General features: G+C 59.1%; 1 protein-coding gene across 1 annotated transcript in view; it reads left to right on the top strand.

The window, feature by feature from the left end:
• The window catches only part of LOC123830605 (contactin-4-like), a 212,148-nt gene that overhangs the window by 50,870 nt on the left and 140,773 nt on the right, over positions 1 to 20,505 (top strand). The window contains exons 2-3 of the mRNA XM_045857008.1: positions 11,340 to 11,466; positions 17,146 to 17,321. Coding sequence (XP_045712964.1) covers positions 11,340 to 11,466; positions 17,146 to 17,321 — 303 coding nt within the window. The remainder of the gene's footprint in view (positions 1 to 11,339; positions 11,467 to 17,145; positions 17,322 to 20,505) is intronic.

Genomic DNA, 20,505 nt, shown 5'->3' on the forward strand with positions numbered 1-20,505 from the left:
CGGGTCAGCGTCGGGCATCCCCACTGCCCCGTCCCTCACCCGCCTGCTCGGAGCTGAGACAGACAGTCTCCTCGGGTTCCTTTCCTTTCCTCTGTGTCTGAGGCTGTTCACGTCTCGTTCCGCGTATTGGGCTTTCATTCCTCGTTTTTATGTAATGTTGGTTAACCACTTAACTGTTGCTTGTTTCCTAATTGATTTTTCTTTTTTTATTTTCTCCCCTTATTTTTGTCGTTACTGTTCTTTCTGTTCTCACTTAGAGACTTACTGTGTTTGTTTCATCATATTAAAGAATACGAATGTTCCGCTATGCACTGCTTTTATTGGATTATGTAGGTTTTATGTGATGCTGTTACCACATTCATTCTGAAAATATTCCACAGGTTTTCATTGTGATTTTCTTCTTCATTTTTGCTTGTTTTTAATTTCCAAGCCTGCTTTTTTTCCCTAGTTTGTACCTAGTCTGTTTTTTTATTTGGAAATGTATTTAGCGTGTGTGTCTAATGCGGTCACACACTGTGACGGCTCCACAGGCTTGGGAAAAGAAGTTCATTTCACTTTCTGTGTGTCAGGCAGCATGTTCCGTCTTGTCCGTTTATCTGCCTCCCGTTACAAAGTCAACAAATGCTACTTTGAGAAATAAATGATTGATTATATGACATAGAGCCATCATCAGAAAGATTGTTAGCAGACTGTCTTTCTGTCTATGTATCCACCTCGAGCAGATATTACTTAGAATTCTATTTTCTGCGAATCCTATGTACTTAGTGTTTCTCTTCCTCCTTTGAACAGTCAGGGTCAAGACTTTTCATTTCCTTCTCCTGTAGCCCCCCTGGTGCCGCCTCTGTACATGCCACTGTTGCTTCGCGCACACAATGGTTACATCTTCCTCGTGGCCTGGACCCTGCACCTTTGTAAAGATTTCCCCTCTGATTCCCTTGCTCGTACTGGACCAAGTGCCGATATGGTCAACCCTGAGTCCTTCAGGCTTGAATTGGTAGAGGATCCGTTTGTCCCTCCCTTCCTTTTTAACGAGCTGGGACCCTTTTATTGAGGAATGAATCAGGCTTTGGTTTGTGACTCAAACTGGGAGTGTCTTTTTAACAGTTCTCTCATATTTAATTAAGATAAAATTATTTTAATGTCATATCTTAGTATGGTGGCCAATTTTATCGTTTAAAAATATTTCCATATATAGTGTATGATTTTTTGGGTGGGTGTCTTTCTTTTGATAATTTAGGAACTTTTAATTTTGGTTCCACTAATTGTCTTTATGATGATGGTGTCATGTAATGTAATTAGTCATTTATTTCTTAAAGTAGCACTTGTTGACTTTGTAAGGTGAACAGCAGTGGAGTCATGACGTCTCTGCTTCTCCATTCCTGCCCCCTGTTCCCTGCAGAGTCTCACTGTATCGTGTCATACGACTGGGTAGTGTGTTCTGTACCCAACACCATCAAGTGGGTGGTTTCAAGAGAGAAAACATTTGTTTTCCTCACAGTCCCGGCATCTGGGCATGTCAGCGTCAAGTGCAGGCCGGTGAGGGCCGACCGCTGGCCCGCCACTGGGGCGTCCTTGCTGTGTCCTCACGGAGCGCAGCGGGGACCGGGCCCTGGGTGTGCCCTCCCTTAGGCACCAGCCTTCCGGGTGCCACCTCGACCGCCCGCCACCTGGCTCCCAACGCAGCCACCCTGGGAGCTCACGGGCGGCCACCCCAGTCCGTAGCACTCCCCACCTGTTGTTTAAAGCAGCGATTACACGCAATACACCAAGTGTACATTTGTTTAAATTTAACGCAAAGGTGTGTCTTCCCCTCACACCCCTGAGGTTTTTATAACGAGGTCAAGTTCTCCGTGTTCACGCCTGGGCAGCACCCAGCTCGCCCGCCAGTTTTCCATGTGTCCCCGGCATCGTGTAACGCCCACCGCGTCCTGCCGGGCGCTGCGCAGGAAGAGGGGACCGCGGCCGGACCGCCCTGCTGAGAAGGACCGCTCCGGGTCAGCCCGTGACCGGCGCCCGGGACCCGAGGCAGCGTCTGCGGCGGCCGTGCCCCGGCAGGTGGGGCGGCTCGCTGCCCCCACGCTGCTCGTGCAGACGACAGGGTCCATGCCGGTGTCTGCCGTCGCCGGTGTCTGCCATCCCGCTGGGAGTCCGGACACGGGCTCCCTGCCGATCACAGGCTGCCCGGTGACCAGCCCCAGGGCGAGGCCGGGTGACGAATCCCTGGTGACTTCCCCTGCCGGACCACCTCTCACGGGGCTTTCAAACGTGTCGCAGCGGGGCGGTGAGTTGAGCACTCCGACGCCGGCCCTGGGGTCCTGCAGCCATGGCTGCTCCCACCTCTCCCCTCGGCCGAGTCCGCTTGAACCCTTTCCCGCTGCGATGTCGTGGGCCCCCCCTGAGCACTCACACGTGCTGAGTCCGGGAGGCCCCCCGGCGCGGCCTGGAACCTGCGCGGCTTTGGAGACCCCCATGTGGCCTGGAGTGGGGAGCCCACCATTCTAAAGCCCCACCAGCAGTGTTCGGGGTCGTGTCCCCCCCGCCGTCCACACCCTGGGCCCACTTGTCACTTCCTGTTCGTCACACGGGCCACCGGGGGGCGTGGAGTGGCGTCTCGCCGATCTGTATTCCCACGTGTCTAGCGGTGTTTCAGGCGCTCAGCTGCCGTGGGCGTGCCTGGTTTTGTGACGAGAACCCATTCAACTCCTTTGCTTGTTTTGTAAATTGGGTTCTCTTACCGTGGTTCAGCGTACGAGAGTTCTTTACATATTCTCAGACCAGGCCACCGTCAGATATGGTTTGCAAATATTTCATCTCGTTTTGCAGCCTGTGATATTCTAAGTACTTCATAGAGGTCGGTCGTAATTACTTTATGTTAATCATCGTAAGTTCAAGTCTTAACTAGCCTTCTTCCAGTTCACCAAAATGGCCCCACTGGCGTTATTTGTGTAGGTATTACTTTCGAAGTCATCTTTTCTGACCCTGGAACCCTCGCTACGTTGAGGTAGCGAGGTACCCCCAGATCGGCCAAGGCCGTCACACACGTCGGTAACCACCCAAGAAAAGGCTACGGATGCCTCGGTGGCAGGCCGGGCGTTTTGCCTGGAGGACGCGCCTACCAACCGTCACCTGCCGACACCTGAGTCCCTGTTGAGACCCTAGGAACAAGTGCCCACATGCAACTTCAGGGCACCTTGTCGGTCAAGAGCCCGAGGGTTTGATGGCGGGTGGTCCCCTCTCATTTGAGGGCAGCCGAGACCTGGGCAAAAATCGCCATGTGTCACCGGATCGTTTCATGGCGGGTGCCGCCCACCCCTGCCGCCGGCCGGTCCCGCTGACCTGCGGGGGCCACGGAAGGGTCAGGGACACGTGTGCTGTCTGAAGCACGTTTTCTCACGGCGTGGCTGCTGAAATAAACACGCCCTCCCTAGTCATTCGTTTTCCTTGTCGTTTTAGCCGCTGTCACTCCAGTGGCTTCTCAAGCCCCTGAGCACCTTGAGGAGCCTTCGCTAGAGTTCATCTGTAGTTGCTGTGGAGCTGGTAGTGTGAGCCAGGCGGCTTTGCTTCGTGTTTTTAAAGTAAATGCAGACGCATGCACACATGCACACGTAAAAACCACGGTGGGCTCCCACGGGGTCAGGGACTCGGAACTGGAACCCACGGTCATCTCCTGGATGTCCACGGAGCGCTCCCCTTGCGCGTGCCTGTCCGTCCCTCCCCACCTCCTCGGTCCCCTGTTCTCCAACCCGAAAACGATTCGGAAAGAAGGCTGACCCCGCTGAGTGGACACGGCAATGTCCGAGGCCCGCCCACACCCAGGTCTGCTGGCTCTGCCTTTAATTCAGCCGAGCGCCAGCTGGTCGGCGAGAGACGCTCCGTGCAGGGTGGAGGGCCCGTGTGCGTCTCCGTTCCTGCGTCATCCGCGCGTGGGACCGAGAGTGCGCCCGGAAAGTGGTCCTTGAATGGATCCTCGAATCTGAGAGAGAATTCTTCTGCGGAGGAAAGTAACGTTCCTAACGTTACAAACAGGCTTCACAAAGAACCTACTTTAAAATGGAATGAAGAGTGAATATTCACACTGGATTCAATCACTGACTTCTCCATTGCTGGGATTTTAAATTACACGTATCGGGGTTGTGGGACAGTCACAGCGTGTAAGGGCCAAGGGCACGTTTCAACGACGCGTCCTCTGCGCGTGTCATCGTGTGCCCAGTGCCCGCCAATGCAGCTGGCCCTGCCCTGCAGCCTCGCCCCTCGTGGTCTGAGTGCCGCCACGGGCTGTGGCCCGTGTCTGTGCGTTTTTATTCCTTTGTTGGCTTTGCTTGCCCGTTTGCGGCTCCCCGCTCTCCGTCGCACGGAAGAGAGCGCTCACGTGGGTCTCGACATTCTCCGTCTGACGTCCCTCACTCAGTACGAGCGTCTCAAGATCCATCCTGCGGCTGCGAGTGGCGGCATCTCACCCCTTCTCGTGGAGGAGTGGCGTCGCATTGTGCGTGTGCACGGAGGAAGCCGCCTTTCTCGGTGGAACAGGCCTCGGCGAGTTCTCCCGAGGACCGTCCAGAAGCGGCGCCGCGCTCCGCCGTCAGCAGCGCTTGCCAAGCGGTGAGAGTGTCTCCCGCGCACCCCCTCCGCCCGGGGGCGGCGCACCGACTCCCGCAGGCTGGCGGGTCCTTCCCTTCCCTCTGAACTCCCCCTGGAGGATGGATCGGATTTCCACGCAGCGGCAGGAAGACGGGGGCCGGCTGGGGAGCAGAGGCTGCGTGGACGCAGGCTCCTGTCTTCAGAGAGCTCACGAGCGCTGGGCCAGGGCATGGAGCCACCCCGCCGCCTGGCAGGGCAGTGCCCCGTGCAGAGCGTGTTTGCGGAGCAGAAGCAAAGGCCATTTTTTGGGGGGGAGGGGGCATCTGATCCCTGCCCAAAATAGAGATCTCTCCTGTGTTTCTGCCACCGCGCACATTGCCGTTTTTGATGTTACTGAGGCAGAAGCACCATGACATCCAAAGACAGACGCCGGTCAAAGGCATTTCTGCTCCTTTTATTCCGTCTCAAAGGCAGACACCGCCACGTCCTCGCCAGCCCCGGCTGAGGGTGACCTTTGATGGAGAGGAGGCTTCTGGGCCTGGGTGTGGGCCGCACCCATCGGAGGCCGCGGGAAGGTTAAGGACGGGCCGTGTGCCGCGTGCACCGCAGAGGTCACGGAGCCCCCCGCCCGGCTGCGATTTGCGGGGAGAGGAGGCGAGGAGAGGAAGGGGGGCCCACCCGCCTTGCTGCTTTCCCTGAGGCCGAACTCGGGTGGCCGTGGCTGTTCACACTCAGGCACTGCGGGGCAGGTGCGTCTCCCCACCTGGTAGGGAAAACCGGCCAGTGACCAGGGCTCATGCTCTTTCCTGCGCCCCACGCACCCCCAAATCTGACTCTAGCAGGGGAAGTTGTGGACATTCTGGGTGCCCCTCCCTGTGGGGGGCTCCTTAGGTGCCAGGGAGCGTTCTCGGCCCTGGACGAGCATTAGGGCGCTTGGCACGCACAGGCCGCCCTGTGGGGCGGGCGCCCCCAGAGGCTCCGTTTCGCAAACGAGGACGCGGAGGCACAGAGTCGAAGCCACCTGCTGCAGGTCACCTGGAGGGCGACTGGAGACAGGAACCCGGGAACCCGGAGGCTCAGCATCCGGGTCAGAGCCCTGTCCCTGGTCCCCGTGTGGGGCTTTGGGTAAGCGAACCACGCACCCCTGAGAACCTTTGTTTCGCCCCTCAGAACCGGGGTTGGCTTGAAAATTGGAAGCCACTCACGCTGACGGCCTCAGTCACCACATCAGACGAGTATGTGTTGTGTGTGGTGGCCACCGAGTGCTCGGCTCTGACCTCGGGAGGGACCAGGGTCCAGGGCCCGCCTTGCGGCCTGTTACAGGGAGGCCAGTCTCCAGGCCTGTGTTTCTCTCCCACAGAGGAGGGAGGAGCCAGGACCAACCAGTGGGGCGGAGCCAAGTGCGTGTCTTCACCTGTCACAGAGCTGCCCTTACTGTGTTCTCGGCGAGGAGCAGTGACCCTTGCTCTCCAGGCCTCCGATCCGGAGACACCGAGGTTATCTTTAGAGGACGGCAAGGCTGGAGCTGCTTCCTGGCTCCAAAGCACCTTTGTGCACGGCTGAGCCCAGCTCTGCCCCCGGCGAGGGGCTGGGGCTGTGTGGCTCCCCCAGCGGGGCTCCCCCGGTGGGGCTTGGGACGCAGAACAGAGGTTTGGGCCAGGCTGTCAGTTGGCCAAACCCACGGACTCACACGACGTGGAGAGAGCAGCGGTGGACGTGACCGAGTGACAGCGCGTCGGGGCTGACCAGCGGGAACACACAGACGGCACCGACAGTGCCAGGTGCCAGCAGAGGGCCAGGCGCGAGCGGGGACCCCTCTGTAGGTGCTGCTCTGCTTTCCCGTTAACCCAAGCCCCCTCTGGACATCAGCGTCTGTCTGTTCATGAACAAGACAACAGCGGCAACACTGATCCGAGGAGCACTTCCCCTGGAATGGACGCCCCTCGAGGGCGGGCAGGTGGGCGGGTGGGCAGGCCCCCCCTTGCGCACCGCCGCCTTGGGACCTGCTGGTCGACCTGTGATGGCCCACAGACTCCTATAAGAAACCTCTCGGGTCAGAAACGTGTGAGCACGGAGAACTTCTCCGACTTTGGGAAAGAAAGAGGCCCCCACAGCACGCCCAGCGCGGCACCGCCCCGCCGGCCGCATCTGGGTCAGCGCTCCGCAATCGCACACATTTATAACCCCGCGGCGGGGAGCTCATGCATATTCACGGGGAGGCTATAGATAGCCGCGCATCAGTTCAGGTCGGCGTTCGCTGAACGTTCATCTGTCTCCACACAGCTGGGGCTTGGCGTCACCGCCGCCCCGTTACTTATTTTTAAAGGAGACGTGAGTGCCCTGCCCCTGGGGCTGCCAGCGTCGGAGGTGGGGTTCAGAGCAGCCTATGGCGACGGTGCCCCCCGCCGTCCCTGCCCGCTTTCTACCCCCCAGACCCTGCAGAGACGATGCAAAGTGCCGCTCGGAGCACAGACCCCCCCACCCCCCGCCCCGCACCTCCCCACGGTCGCGGGCTCTGGCGTGCGCGTCAGGTGGCTGTCCGCTCTGTGACGCACCCGTCATGGTGGCGGCGCTGTTTTGTCGACCAGGGGACAGAGACCAAGAAGGCAGTGAGCCCACCGCATGTGTGGGGACTTCTGTGCGTGGACGGGGGGGTAGACCAGCCGTCCGCAGGCCCGTGTCCTGCTCGGCCTGCCTGTCCGGGGGTGGGAAGGAAGGAGGCAGGAGCGAGGCCAAGGGAAGGGGGCATCTCGCTCTGGAAGCCGCACGTCTGTCTCCTCCGACATTCGCTCTGCCGCGGGTCCAATCAGCCGAACAACCGAGAGAACCAAACGGGATTCGGTGAAACCGTCCACGTGTGCTGGCCGGCTTCCCACATGGGCACGTGCGCGGGGCCTCGGACACCCCCCGTCCTGTGCTTGGTGGAGTCCGCGCCCCTGACGCATGTTTGCAGTGACGGCCTGACGGCTGTGGGGCCACCATCTCTGCAGTCAGCGATGCGGTTCCCTGGGGATTCTCGCCCTTGGGAAACCAGCCAGCATTGCAGCCGCCGCGTGTTTCTGAACGTCCTTGGGTCGTTGTCCTTGGGTTATCTGTGAGCCGTCGGGGTCTGCGGAGAAGCTGCTGACCCCACCGTTTTAGCCAAAATGGATTTCTGTGACCGTGAGGAAGGCGGGCGGAGATGCACACGCACACACTGGCGTGCACACACGCACATGACGGAGCACTCTCTGTGGATCGCAGAGGGCTCTACGGGTGCAGAGGAAGAGACACAGGGCGCACACCTGAGCCGCTGGGGTCAGTGTGGCGGCACGGCGGAGCCCGCAGAGGCAGCAGCCGCCCTGCCCTCCGCGTGTGACCCGGATGGGGCTCACACACCCCGGCTCAGGTCCTGAGCCTCTGTCCCAGCCCCGGGCCCCCCTCCCCGCCCCGGGCCCCCCTCAGGCGTCCGTCCCCCCGTCTGTGTCCCGAGCGAGGTGGTCCACCTGCACGAGGGCGGGCGTTTCCCTGCCTGCCGGTGCGGGCAGCGGGGCCGTGCCTCCCAGTGCCGGTCCCCAGCTGTGGTGGCCGCCCTTCGCACCTGCACCTCCAGGCACCTTGGGGCCTGAAGGACCCTCAGGGGCAGCGCCCAGGGACCCACTGTCCTTGCCGGCACTGTTCTCTCGGATGAAATTGCCATGTTGCATTTCTGCCCTTCCCCAGCAGGTGCGAGTCACTGGGCTGGCAACACACCCAGAACCCCCGTTTCCAGCAGAGGACCAGCGTGCTGACCTAGGGTGACGCAGGGAAGGGTGGCCTTTGACCCCGCCCCCCACGGCAGCTGCGGTGCAAGCAGGCACACAGGAGGAGGCGCTGCTGGGCCGGGCACAGAGGAGTTTGCGTGCACAGAGGAGTCACCGGGGGGCCCCGGGATGTTGGGGGCAGTCCGTCAGGACTGGGGTTTAAAGGACAAGCCTGATGTGATCGCAGAGCCGGTGGTGGGTCTCCCTGCGACACTGCCCACCCTGTCACGCCCTGGTCCTCTGCCGTTCGCCGCATGCGGTGGTACCTGCCTGGGCCGACAGTCACGGCCGGTCCTCAGGTCACCCTGAACCACGCGCACTGTGATACATACAGGAAAGGGGGACTCGCTGGCCCGGGCTTTGCAGATGGTGCAGCAGACTCTTGCTGCACCCTCAGCCGGAGTGAACCCCGGGAGGCCCCTCCCCCACGGCACCTGGGCACCCTGAGGTTTGGGGTAAATAAAGACGCTCTTCAACTATTTTCTCTCAAAAGTACGGGTCACCCTAGCCTGAAGGTTTCAAAGTCAGGATGTCTGTTTCCTGCCGCCGGGCAGCTGAACTTCCTGAACCCCCCCACCCCCCACCCCGTCCTGTCCTCTCTGCGACCCTCAGCGGCTCGGGCGTGAAAGGCCACGGCGTGCTCAGGTGGGAACCGTGAGGACGCTGCTCTCTGCGCGCTGATGCGTGTTTCCAGGCAGCGAGCTGGGCGGGCCCCAAGCAGAGGAAAACTCTAGATGGAACGTGTTATTTATAGCGAGCGCAAAACATCGTTATTATCAATTCTTGTTACAAAATACAAGGGGAAAAAATACCCTCTTTGTTATTTAAATATCGCACGGACCCGCGGGGAGGCGGTGCAGATGCGGGGCCACCACCTCTCCGCTGCGCGCTGGGTAACAGTCATTACGCTGCGTGCGTATTTGCAATTACTTGTAATAGGCTGTTTGTTTCTGGGTGAAATTCAGATCGGGGAGCACCAGTGAATGGAGATGATTGATATTATAGACCCACACGCACAATTTTGGAAACGGAACAATGGAAATATTCCTCGCTCGGGGAAAGCGCCCTCGCGCCCACGGCCGCACGATCTCGCCGACTGAGTGGCCCTTGTTCCTTAACCGGAGACGCCGCAGCCCCGTGTAATTGAGTGGAGCCAACCCTTGACCCGGGATGTAAATCTGTTTTGAAAATGCCTGCGTCCTTGTCGGACATCGGACAGGCCGCTGTGGGCGCTGAAGCACCCGGCTCCGGAGCGTGAGCGTTGCAAACAGTTGTGCGTGCCCCTGGGCGTCCGCTCCTCGCCGCTCTTGGCCTCTTCGGTGCCTCCTGCCCCCGGCCTCCTGGTCCGTCTCTCGCGTGGGACCCCTGCACGTGGCGGGGGCGACAGGGTGGCGGCGGTCACGTGGCACCTCTGGGTGCAGACCTCACGCGTGCGTGTGTTTGTGGGGAAACACTCACGGCTCCCCTCCCGTTCTCACTGGTGTGGGGGCCGCTGTGGGTCTTACGGTTCCGGAGACGAGACCCTTAGGGCAGGGAGACGAGGGGCCCGGACGGGTCCTGGGCTCAGTAGGTGGCCCCGGGCTCTGAATCCCGGTTCCTGCTGGCTCTGAATCCACACCCTCACTCTCACAGCAGGGCCCAGGCTGTCCCCGCCCCCCGCCCCCCCGTTCTGTCTGGTCACCTCGTCTCCTTCTTTTGTCTTCTCTCCCAACCTCAACATGCGCCTTTTTTTTTTAAGCCTTAAAAGAAACCACCTCACCAAAACCCCAGTCCGGCGTTCTTCCCTGTCCTCCGTCCCCTGGCTCCCCGGGCCGCGTCCAGCCTCAGCCTGTCACCTGTCACCAGAAGGCTGGCCAGGGGGGTCTCCGGGGCAGCAGTCGCGACTCACACCCTTCAGAATAAACACCTTGAAGAGGAAAATGGATCGTCCACTCCGGGGTGATATTCCGTATCACTTTACATCACAGCCACTGGCTGTTCTGCCTCCAGTTCCACCGGGGAATGCCCAGGGTGGCCGGCCGCACGCACTACACAGGGGAGAAAGCAGCGCCCCAGTGGCACAAATCCTGCTCACCGCCTCCTGCCAACGCGCCCCTGTCTTGGTGACACGAGATGGAGAAGCCGGGCGAGGCACAGCCAGGCCCCCGCGGAGCGCAGGGCCCGAGGAGGGACAGAGGAGCCAGATGCGCCGGTTGCAAGAGAGGCCCTGCCCGCAGGGGCGGGCAGTGCAAGAGTCGTGGGGTTGGAGGGAGACAGGAAGGTGGAGGAAAGCGTCCTAGGAAAAAACAAGGAACGCGAACTAGGGTTGGAGGAATGAGGACCCCGGCCGCACCTGCGGGCAGGGCTGTCCCGGTCTGTCTCCAGCGAGGCCCCTGAGAAAGTGCGTCCGGCGCAGCTGGTGGCTCCCGCCCAGAGACGCAGGGAGAACCGCGGACAGCACCCCGCAGTCCCGCGCGCTGACGGGCGGCAGGCCCCTGGGCGTCCCTGGCCCCGTGTGCCCAGTCCCCAGCTCCCCGGCGGGCTGCGCAGCCGCCCCGCGTGCGGGCTCCTACGGGCTGGAAAAAACAAACGGACTGCTCATTCCCACGGATAGTACAAGAACCGAGACTCCGGGTTCCCCTTTCATTTACCTTCGCAGCCGACGGTAAGAAGGGCTCGGGCATATTTTATGGGCGCCGCGCTGGTTCTTGTTGCTCACGTGCCTATGAGGTTGCCGCTGCCGGCTTCCCGAGTCTGGGCGTCGTCCCCAGGAAGGAGTTCTCGCTGCGACCCCAGAGAGTCTGTGTGTCCACCAGGTCCCGGGGCAGTCTCCCCGCGCCGGGCGTCCGAGGGCGGCCCAGCCCCAGCCGAGCCCGAACCTCGTCCCCACCGCCAGTCCTTGTCGCTCTATCCTGTTATTTCCCTGTGGTGGTTTTCTGTCCTTTCCGTTCCCGTCTGGACGCCGTTCCTCACTCTGGACCCTTTCTCTTCTCTTTTCAGATGAGCACACGCTGCACGGCCCGGTTTTTGTTCAAGAACCAAGCCACGTCATGTTCCCCTTGGACTCCGAGGAGAAGAGAGTGAAGCTCAGCTGTCAAGCCCGCGGGAACCCCAAGCCGCACATCAGGTGAGTGGGTGCGGGCACGTGTCTCCGCACGAGCTGCGTCTTGACTAAACTCAGCACACGCGTGCGCGGGGGGCACTGATGACACACGCAGGGCTCCCAGGCGGGCACCCAGGCCGCATCTCAGGGAGCGGAGGGGAGACGTCGGTGCCCATGACGAGTCCACACCCCCGGCCGTGGCCGGCAGCCCTGGGTGGTAAACGTCCTGGCTGACCACGACGGGGAAAGCCTTACCATCTCTTAACAATGTGTGTCTTCCAAAAACACACCCGTGCACGGGCAGGAAAGGACGGACTATTCAGCAGCCGCAGGGGAAGTGGGGCTGGGACCCAGAGAGGGAAACCGGGCACTAACGAGCGGTGTGCCCCTTGACGAGCTGCGTGAACTTGGCCTTGGATGGGGCGGCTTCCCAGGGCACTGGGGTCGCAAGGCCTCCACTCAGCGGAGACGAGAGTCAACGTGAGGATCGCTCCCGGCAGACGGGGCCCCAGGGCCCCACCCTCCGTGGCACCGCGACAAGGACGAAGGCCGCTTCCCTCCCACAGGGGCTGCCCAGCAAAAGGAACCGCCTGCTGGTCACACTCGCCTTAGCGCCACGGGGTTTTAGCTGCAGAGAGACACAGCCGGAAGGGGAAACGGCGACCGGTGGGGTCCACGTGCAGAAGGAGGTGTCGCCCGAGGGCAGCGGGAGGCGACACAGAGAAGCAAGAGGGGCAAGGGTGGGGGAAAAAGCCGCCTCCCCCGTGTGTCTGCCGTGGCCCCACAGGGAAGGGCTGAGAGGTCAGGGAAGTGACGACATTTAAAGAGAAGGCTAAGAATTCTCCTCCGCTAACTCCAATGTCCCAGCCATGAGTTTGGGAAGCCCAGCGACATGAATTCCAAGCAGTGCAGATAAAAATAAAGCCTCCCTTGGAACGAGGGCAGGAAAACGCTGGACACCTCGTGGCGGACGTGACCCCCCCACCCCCAGACGGCGGAGTCGTGACACGTGGGCCGCCTGCGGAGGGAGGACCGTGAAACCAGCGCCGCCGGCGAGTCGCGACACGAGGCAAAGTGGCCAACAGAACCGCGGTGTGCGGAGAGACGGGAACTGCCAGCGTTCTCCGCAGCGGAAACGCAGTTTGCAAAGGAGGGAAAATAGAGAAGATTTTGAGCAGGCGCTGAAGACTGCATCAAGCAGACCCTCCCTAAAGAAAATTCTTAAAAATATACAGTTTAAGCAGAATAAAAATGACCCCAGGGACAAGAGAAAAAAAATGATATGAAGAGCAAGTGGTGGAGGTTAGTATTTCCACATAAACATTAATTGCACTAAACAATAAAAAGAATAAAGACGATGCTGTGTTGCAGAGACATAAAAACTGAAAGTCGTGACAATAACAGAAATAAAGTGGAGAGAGATATCCCGCACAGTGAGTTATCCATATGGTTAAAAAATGAAATAAAGTGGGACCCTTATCTCACAGCGTGTACAGGCGATTAGAAAACCTACATGAGACATTACAACACTCTTAAAAGCAAACAGACATACACATTTATGACTTTGAAGGGAAGAAGAGATTTCTCAAATATGACAGAAAATATTTAACTTCATCAATATTAAGAACTTTTGTTTGACAGAATTTACTGAGATGAATAAAATTACAAGCTTCCAACTGGGAGAAGATATATTTAGTATTACCACTGGCAAAAGATTAATATCCAAGGAGTTTAAACAGTTCCCACAAATCTAAAGAAAAACAATAGAACGTTATCAAAAGACTTAATTAGGCGTTTCTAAGAAAAAGAATATCAAATGCCCACTAAATGTATCCAAAGATAATCGGTGCCATCAGCGCGCAGAAATATACAAAGTAAGAAGAGACTGGCACGCCCGTCCCAGCCCACCAGGCTGACAGGCGCTTGGAAGACTACATTTACTGGAGTGTAAGTCACACCAATAGCTGTCACCTGGGGGCTCACACCAGGTGACCTGGTGGGCGCAAACGGGCCACGGCCGCCACCCAGGGGTGGTCCCAGAAATTCGATTCCCAGCAAACAGAGCGAGTCACCGCAGAGCTCAGACTGTGTGATTCCGTGTTCACGCGGTTCGAAAGCGGGTCCGCTGGGGCAGGCGGGCGTCTCAGGGCACTCCCGCGCACGACGGTGTCGTCCCGGAAACCAAGGGACCGGAAACCCGACATTAAGTCGTAACTCCCCACGGAGAGGGAGTGCAGACAAGCAAGATGGAAGCAGACGACTTCGGAAGTAACGACAGTCCTTTCCTCAGACGCAGCTCTTCACTGCCGTGCGATTCTTTGTAACTTGCGCGTGTCTCGTGAGCGTGACCTTGCCTCTGTTTACGCTTAATGATGAAAACCTCCAGCGGAAAACCGGTGGGCAGCAGCGTGTGAGGACCAGGAGGACACGCCGCGTACGCCGCCTCGAAGGGAGGAAGAGGCCGGGCTCTCACTGACAGGGATGCGCAGCAGCGGGGTCTGACCAGAGACGCGCAGGCGGGCGGAGAGTGAAGCACAGCGCCCCGCCCTCGTCAGGGGCGGGGGCGAGGGCACCGTGGAAGTTGCTTCACAGTTTAGTTTCTTCGCCCACCGTTGATTCGTCAAACACGTCATCATCCATCAGGCTCCCCTGTGCTTTCAAGCTGTGGACTCCAGGGTGGGGGGTGGGCTGGCTGGGCACTGACCCGGCGGCCCGGCCTCGAACTGGGGGCCCGTGCCCGAGTTCTGGACTCTGAAGAGCGCGGTGTCCAGGAGGGGGCTTAAGCCACCGTGTTGAACAGCTGCGATGCAGCAGGACCACGCTAGGCCTGACGTGTGGGAGCAGTGTGCCCTGGGCTGGGGGGGGGGCGCTGTAAGTGCCTTCCAGAAACAGGGGGGACCAACAGCGCCCTAGCGGACTGGGCCGTTCATGTGAACAGACAGGTGATCACCCAGACCAGAACCCTGGGCGAGGAAAAGGCCGCTGTTGCTCATTATTCCAGGGCAGCGGGGCTGAGCCAGCACCTGCTGACTCCTGGGCAAACGGCACAGGTAGCGGTGTCCCCTACCGGGTTGGCGCCCAGGCCAAATCAAACACGTTCAAGTGCTTGATGTTGTGAAAAGTAAATGCAAGAGGTGAGGTGCCTCCACACACAGATGCGGAGTTCAGTGGCCTCAGTTCTCCGTCCACAGCCAAGTGCACATTCGCGTGTTGGCTGTAAAGGGAAGCAAATTTTGCAGCAGGATTTGGCAAGTTGCAGCTTTGTTTCTCTCCCGGCAGCGACCTTTAATGAGCGTTGCTTTTGTAGCCCTGTGTTCGGAGGTGCAGGGGCTCGGCTGGTTACGGAAAGCCGGCGAGGGAGCAGAGCCCGGCTGTGTCTCTGAAGATCGCCAGAAGACGCCCCAAAGAAAACTTTTCATCAGACGCACCAGCAGTTGCCGGCAGCCCGACCTCGTTCTCCTCTGTACCTTCGGCAGTTTCTCTGCCACTTAAAGCTCACTGGTCGCTGGAGCTAAACAACCAACCCCTCCCCACCTGGAGGACAGGGCAGGGGAGCGCCGGGAGGGGCGGCATTTTCAGGCCCCGTTCGGCTGCACTCCCTCCGTGTTCGGGCCGACTTCCAGGCAAAGAGACCGTGGGAGACCCGCCAGGTGGGCTCCCCCAGGAGCCTCAGACACCTCCCTTCCCCGGCGGCTCTGTGCTCACCCCTCCGCAGAGGCTGCCCTTTGCACCCCCTTCCTCCTCGATTTTGGAAAGATTGACCCAGACCCAGAAATCCTGAAGCAGTTTTGGCGTGTGCCCGCTGCCCTTGTAGGACAGTCCCCTGAGGACAGGTGGCGTTACTTCCGGCAGGCACGCAGCTTCCCGCTGCACGCACGGGCGGGGGTCACGGACTCGGAGTACTTTGGCTGTGCGGTTGGCATGCAGCTCGGTGTGCAGACGGTGGACTCCAAGTGAGAAAGGCCCTGCCCTCCCCCTGCGAAGCTGGGAGAACGAGCAAGGACAGAGGGCTTCGCGAGGACAGAGGCCCAGGCGGCCTCCCAGCCAGGTCCGGATGCGCGCCCTCCGGCGCTCCGCCCTGCCCCGCCCCGCCGGCGCTGGGCTGTGCACCAGCGTTCCCTGGAGAGAACGGCGACTCGGTTTCCAGCGGTTCGGAATCAGCTGATGAGACTCACCAAGTGGCCCAGCTCTTGGGAAAGTCTCCTTTGTTCGGAACAGGCAGCACCTCTCTGTTACCAGCACTCAAGACATTCCTCAAACATTGATGATACATTGTGAAATTTTCAAGAGTGTTGCAGGGCCGCATGAAGCAATGCAGTGCAGCCCACATCCAAGGGGCTGCAGTGCGAAAAACAAACAGGTGTATTGCTTGGTGCTGGAGGCCCAGCTGCATTTCTCAGCAAGCGCTGCACGTTCTGCATAATCCCGTCCCCTTCGCTCTTGGTGCGGGCGAGGACGAGGGGGCGCGGGGGCGCTGCGCCCGGCATTCTGATGGAGGCGGCTGGCGCGGAGGGACCTGCGCGGCGCCCCGCTGCGGAGCCCCACAGGGCCGTGTTCCCGAGCTCCCCACTCAGCTTGCAGCTCACATTACTTTGCAATTTCCTCTTTGGGTTCTCAGATTTGTCATATTAAATTGCTCAACTATCATTTGAAGTGAGAGTTATGGCTGAGACGTGATCGGTTGACTCAAAAAGAAGAAAGAAAAAAAAACCGTGGAAGGCAGGCAGTCGGCGGGAGATTCATGCGCACACAGACCTGCCGAAATAGGGCCCGGCTGTCCTCTTTTTATTGCTTATTACCTCCCCGTCTGCGCGGGAACACCGGGAGAATCGCTGTCAGGCCCAAGAACGATGCTCATCTCCAGTCCCCACCTGCGCACAAGCGCACGCGGGGGCGCGCGCACACACACACACACACACACACACACGGAGAGCAGCGTCCAGCCCGTGCTGCCGGCCCCCACCCCCCACCCGCGTTCCTGGCATTTCCCATTTCAACACCTGCTTTTGTTGGTGGGGAAATACGCAAAACCTTGAAACTGAGAGGCCTGCGGTTTCTCACGTGTGTCCTCCGCTCCACCCTGCGCTCTGGCCGGGAGCCCAGAAGGCGCGCGCCTCCCGCAGCCCTGTGCCGCTGCGCCCCCGGTCCGTGCCCCAGCGCGACTGCTTCTCCGACACCGGCGCCTGTCGGAACCCCCGTGTGCGGCGGCTGCGGCGGTTCCCTGATGCTCTGCGCAGGATTCGGGAGGGAGGAGGGGAAAAAATAACATAGTTACTGAACTGTATCAGCTCAAAAGTTTCTGACCATTCAGACGACTTCCTGGTTATGAGAACTTCCCTTTGGAATGTTACTGGATATCAAAAAAAATCTTATTAATAAAGATTTGCTGTTTACCTGTGTGTGTCCCACTGAAGGTAGTTCACTGAGCCAAGCCCAGCGGTCGGAGACACAGGGGAGCCAGACAGGCAGCAAACTCACATCTGGAGTTAAAAACAGGGTTAAAACAGCAATGCCACGGGGTTGCTGTCTCGGTGGCATCCCAGCTGCCACCACTGCTAGGGGAAGCGGCTCTAACGTGTCTTACCGTAGTAGAAAAAGTCGTGATGATTTTGCATGCTATGTCTGGTGTTTATGTGCTTTGGACGATGCAGAGATATGGATTGATATGACCAGGCTTTGTCTCCCGGCATTTCTGTGCTATAGGTGGAAGTTAAATGGAACAGATGTTGACGTAGGTATGGATTTCCGCTACAGTGTTGTTGAAGGCAGCTTGTTGATCAATAACCCCAATAAAACCCAGGACGCGGGAGCGTACCAGTGCGTAGCCACAAACGCCTTTGGAACAGTGGTTAGCAGAGAAGCAAAGCTTCAGTTTGCTTGTAAGTAGTGACCCCTCACGCGCAATGTTCTGTGAGTTTGTGTGCTGCTGTGCCAATACGCCCTCAAAACCGTTCCTTTTCAAAAACCTAACAGATTTTGATTTGTTATGTGATTGTCTTTACCCTTTTCTCCCGTTTTGGAAGTAGCTTGTTTGTGGATAAATTATACACCTGCGTGGGAAGACAGACGTGATCTGTCCTGATGGCCACCGGGATGGTTGCACAATGTGGTGGTTTGGGTATACGCTGCTCAGCACACATTAGCACACACACACTCAAATTTACACGTATAACTCTATGCACACACGTAAATTCACACACACACACAAATTACACACACACACACACACACTGTAGTGTGTGTGAACAAGCAGATAAACTGCTACTCACCTGATACTCGACGTGAGAAGTAGTTAACCATGGAGCGCAGTCACAGAAGCCTTGGCCGTTGGGAGGCTTCTCACAGAATGCTCATCCTGTAATTTTCTGATTCTTTTTCTTGTTCTATAAATCGGGAAAATTTTAAAAACTACTATGACAACTGAAAGTTAAGACAAAGAAAGTTACCTTTATATTACACCCTGTATGCTGCTGATCCGGAGCATTTTTGACAAGCATCTCGCCATCTCCGGACACGGCGGCGGCTAAAGCCCCGGGGCCGCCACGGAACGCGGAAGGTAGGAGCGGCGAGCGGCAGACCGCCCCGCGGGCCGGAGCGGCGTGCACGCGCGGCGGCGAGCGGCCTCTGAGGGCTGATGAGCGGCTCCGTGTCCGGGGTCGGCGTGTTCGCCTGTGATTACACATGTCCTCCTGTGAAATCCCAGCTCGTGCGGCCGTGCCTCTGTGTCAAAGGTTCTCTGATCGCCGAGTCCGTCAGCGGTAACGCTGTAGAATATCCTCATTAACAAAATCCTCTCTGGGAACCCGACACCAAACGTACCTAACACCCAGTGCTTAATCTGTGATGGCCGTTCGGCGGCCCTTGTATGAGCTGAGCAATGAGTTTTCCGAGCACGAGGCGCAGGCAGGACTCCAGGATTACTTCGTTCGTGAGTACCCCCCCACCCCACGCTCCCGCTCGCTGCACCCCTCCTCCTGCGCTTAGCCTGGGTCTCAGGTTCACGGCCGCGGCCTCACTGTAATTCCTCAGCAATGACCACCCTTCTTGTGCCCCGGGGCCGGGCTGCGCGGGTTGCTTTTGTCGTGGTCCGCCGTCATCTCCGTGATCCCCGGGTTCCGGCTGAGACGTGACCTCCCAAGACAAGGCTTCCCCTGTCTCACCGGGAGCACTGCCCCCATTTCTCCCGGCCTCCACCCGCCCTCGCCCAGCCCCTCCGCCGGCAGGACAGCGCCTCCTCGGTCTCGTTCGCTGGGACTTAGTACAGCAGCCTGGCACGACGTTGTGGGCTCATCTGTTTCTCACTGCCTGACTGCTGGGAGGAGCTGTGTCCAAACGGCTGAGGCTCCCTTGCCCACCCTGTGTCTCCAGGGCCTAGCATTTTATGCGTGTGAACAAGGGGATGCCTGTATTAAATTGCCTGCACAGCGGCACAGCCAAGAAAATATATGTCTAAAGTCGGTTTGGGGACAATGGGTTTTTAGAAACCCACACCCTGCCCTGGCTGGTGCGGGTCGGCGGACTGAGTGCCGGCCTGCGAGCCGAGGGGGCGCTGGTTCGATCCCCGGTCACGGCACCCTTTCTCGTCCAGTCATTTCCTGGAATTAAACTATTGATCATCTCCCTACAGTGTCTAGACTTCTTTTTCCTTCCTTTTTCATGAAAAAAAAAATTCAAAAGATACACCTGTATCCAAAAGTCATTGTTAAGGGGTTGGAATAAAACCCTTCTCCTTCGTGATGTAAGGGGAGGTGAGGCGCCGTCCTTCTGACTGCCCCTCCCGAGTCACCGCTGTGACCCCGCGCGGCCGCAGATTCAGTGGGAGGTGGGAGCTTTGCCCGTGACCCCGCTCACCGTGACCGAACCGCAACATGCGGGCCAGGCCGCCTGCAGTCGTATCCCTTCACAGCAGCAACAACCCGACGGGTTCCTTGGCCTGTGTCTCCTCAGAGACGCACGTGGAGATCAGAGCCCCTGCATTACTGGGTGTTAATTGCACAATTAATAAGTGACGGCGTGGACAGCTCGCCCCCACTGCAGGCTCAGCACCCCCTGGCTGGCCCCTGCTCTAGGCCCACCTTCGTTGTGGGCGACACACTCCTCCTCTATCCGACAGGTCGCAGTTCTCCGGCCCCGTCCGAACGCCCTGTGTCGTTTCATCCACGGGACCATCTTGTTAGTTAGATGTTGTTATTCTTGCTTTATGAATTGCTTTTTAGAAAAACTGCTTTCTGGCTGCTTTTGTGGACAGACCTTGGCAATCTCTGCTCTTTGTCACTTGAAAAACTGGATTCCTGGGAGCAAACCTTCTGTTAACGGAGGCAAAGGCTTTGAGAACCCGCCCCTCCCCCTTGCCCCGGACACCCTCCCCAGAGGGAAGGGACACAGAGTACTTCCAGCCTCCCCCAGTGAGGTGCGGGCCATCCGTGCGCAGACACCTTGTGATGTGATTCGGAGCACACTTCGCTCGTCCCGGGCCTGTTTCTGACGGCGGCAACCAGTCCCCTCTGCCCCTCGCCGCTGCCTCCCCGCGGCCCACAGGGCTGGGCGAGTTCATCCGCCAGGTTTGCCCCGTAAATCCTGCCGACTCAGAGCATCGGTCCGACGCCGTGGGTGTCCAAGCCGTCCGGCCATATCTGGGCGCCCCGGGGCCCCTGGGGGCGCTTGGAGGTGCCCTCCCATTTCCACCTGGAGGTTGTGGGGGAGACAGTGCCACCTAGTGCCAGGTAGGGGGACCGGGTGGGGGCCAGAAGCCTTCACCTCATGAGGACACGTTCCTGTGTGGAGGGCATCAACCAGGGGGCATCCAAGTTCACGGCACCCTGCAGACTCGGCCGGAGGTGCACCCAGCGTCCTCCAGCCGCCCCTCCCCGTCCCCGAGGGGCAGAGCAGCGGGCAGGTCTCGTGCAGGCACCCGGCTCAGGAGCCGGGGCCGGAAAGTGCAGGGAGTCGTGGTTCCTTAACCCCACGCTTCAGGGTGGGGTTCCCCCGGGCTGTGCGGGCAAAGCGCTGCGGCCCGCCCCCAGCTGCCTGCCCCCTCCGCCTCCCCCGCCAGGCTGCAGGCGC

This window comes from Phyllostomus hastatus, unplaced genomic scaffold, assembly GCF_019186645.2.
Source record: "Phyllostomus hastatus isolate PE091 unplaced genomic scaffold, TTU_PhHast_1.1 phas_scaffold_129, whole genome shotgun sequence".
NCBI lineage: Eukaryota > Metazoa > Chordata > Mammalia > Chiroptera > Phyllostomidae > Phyllostomus > Phyllostomus hastatus.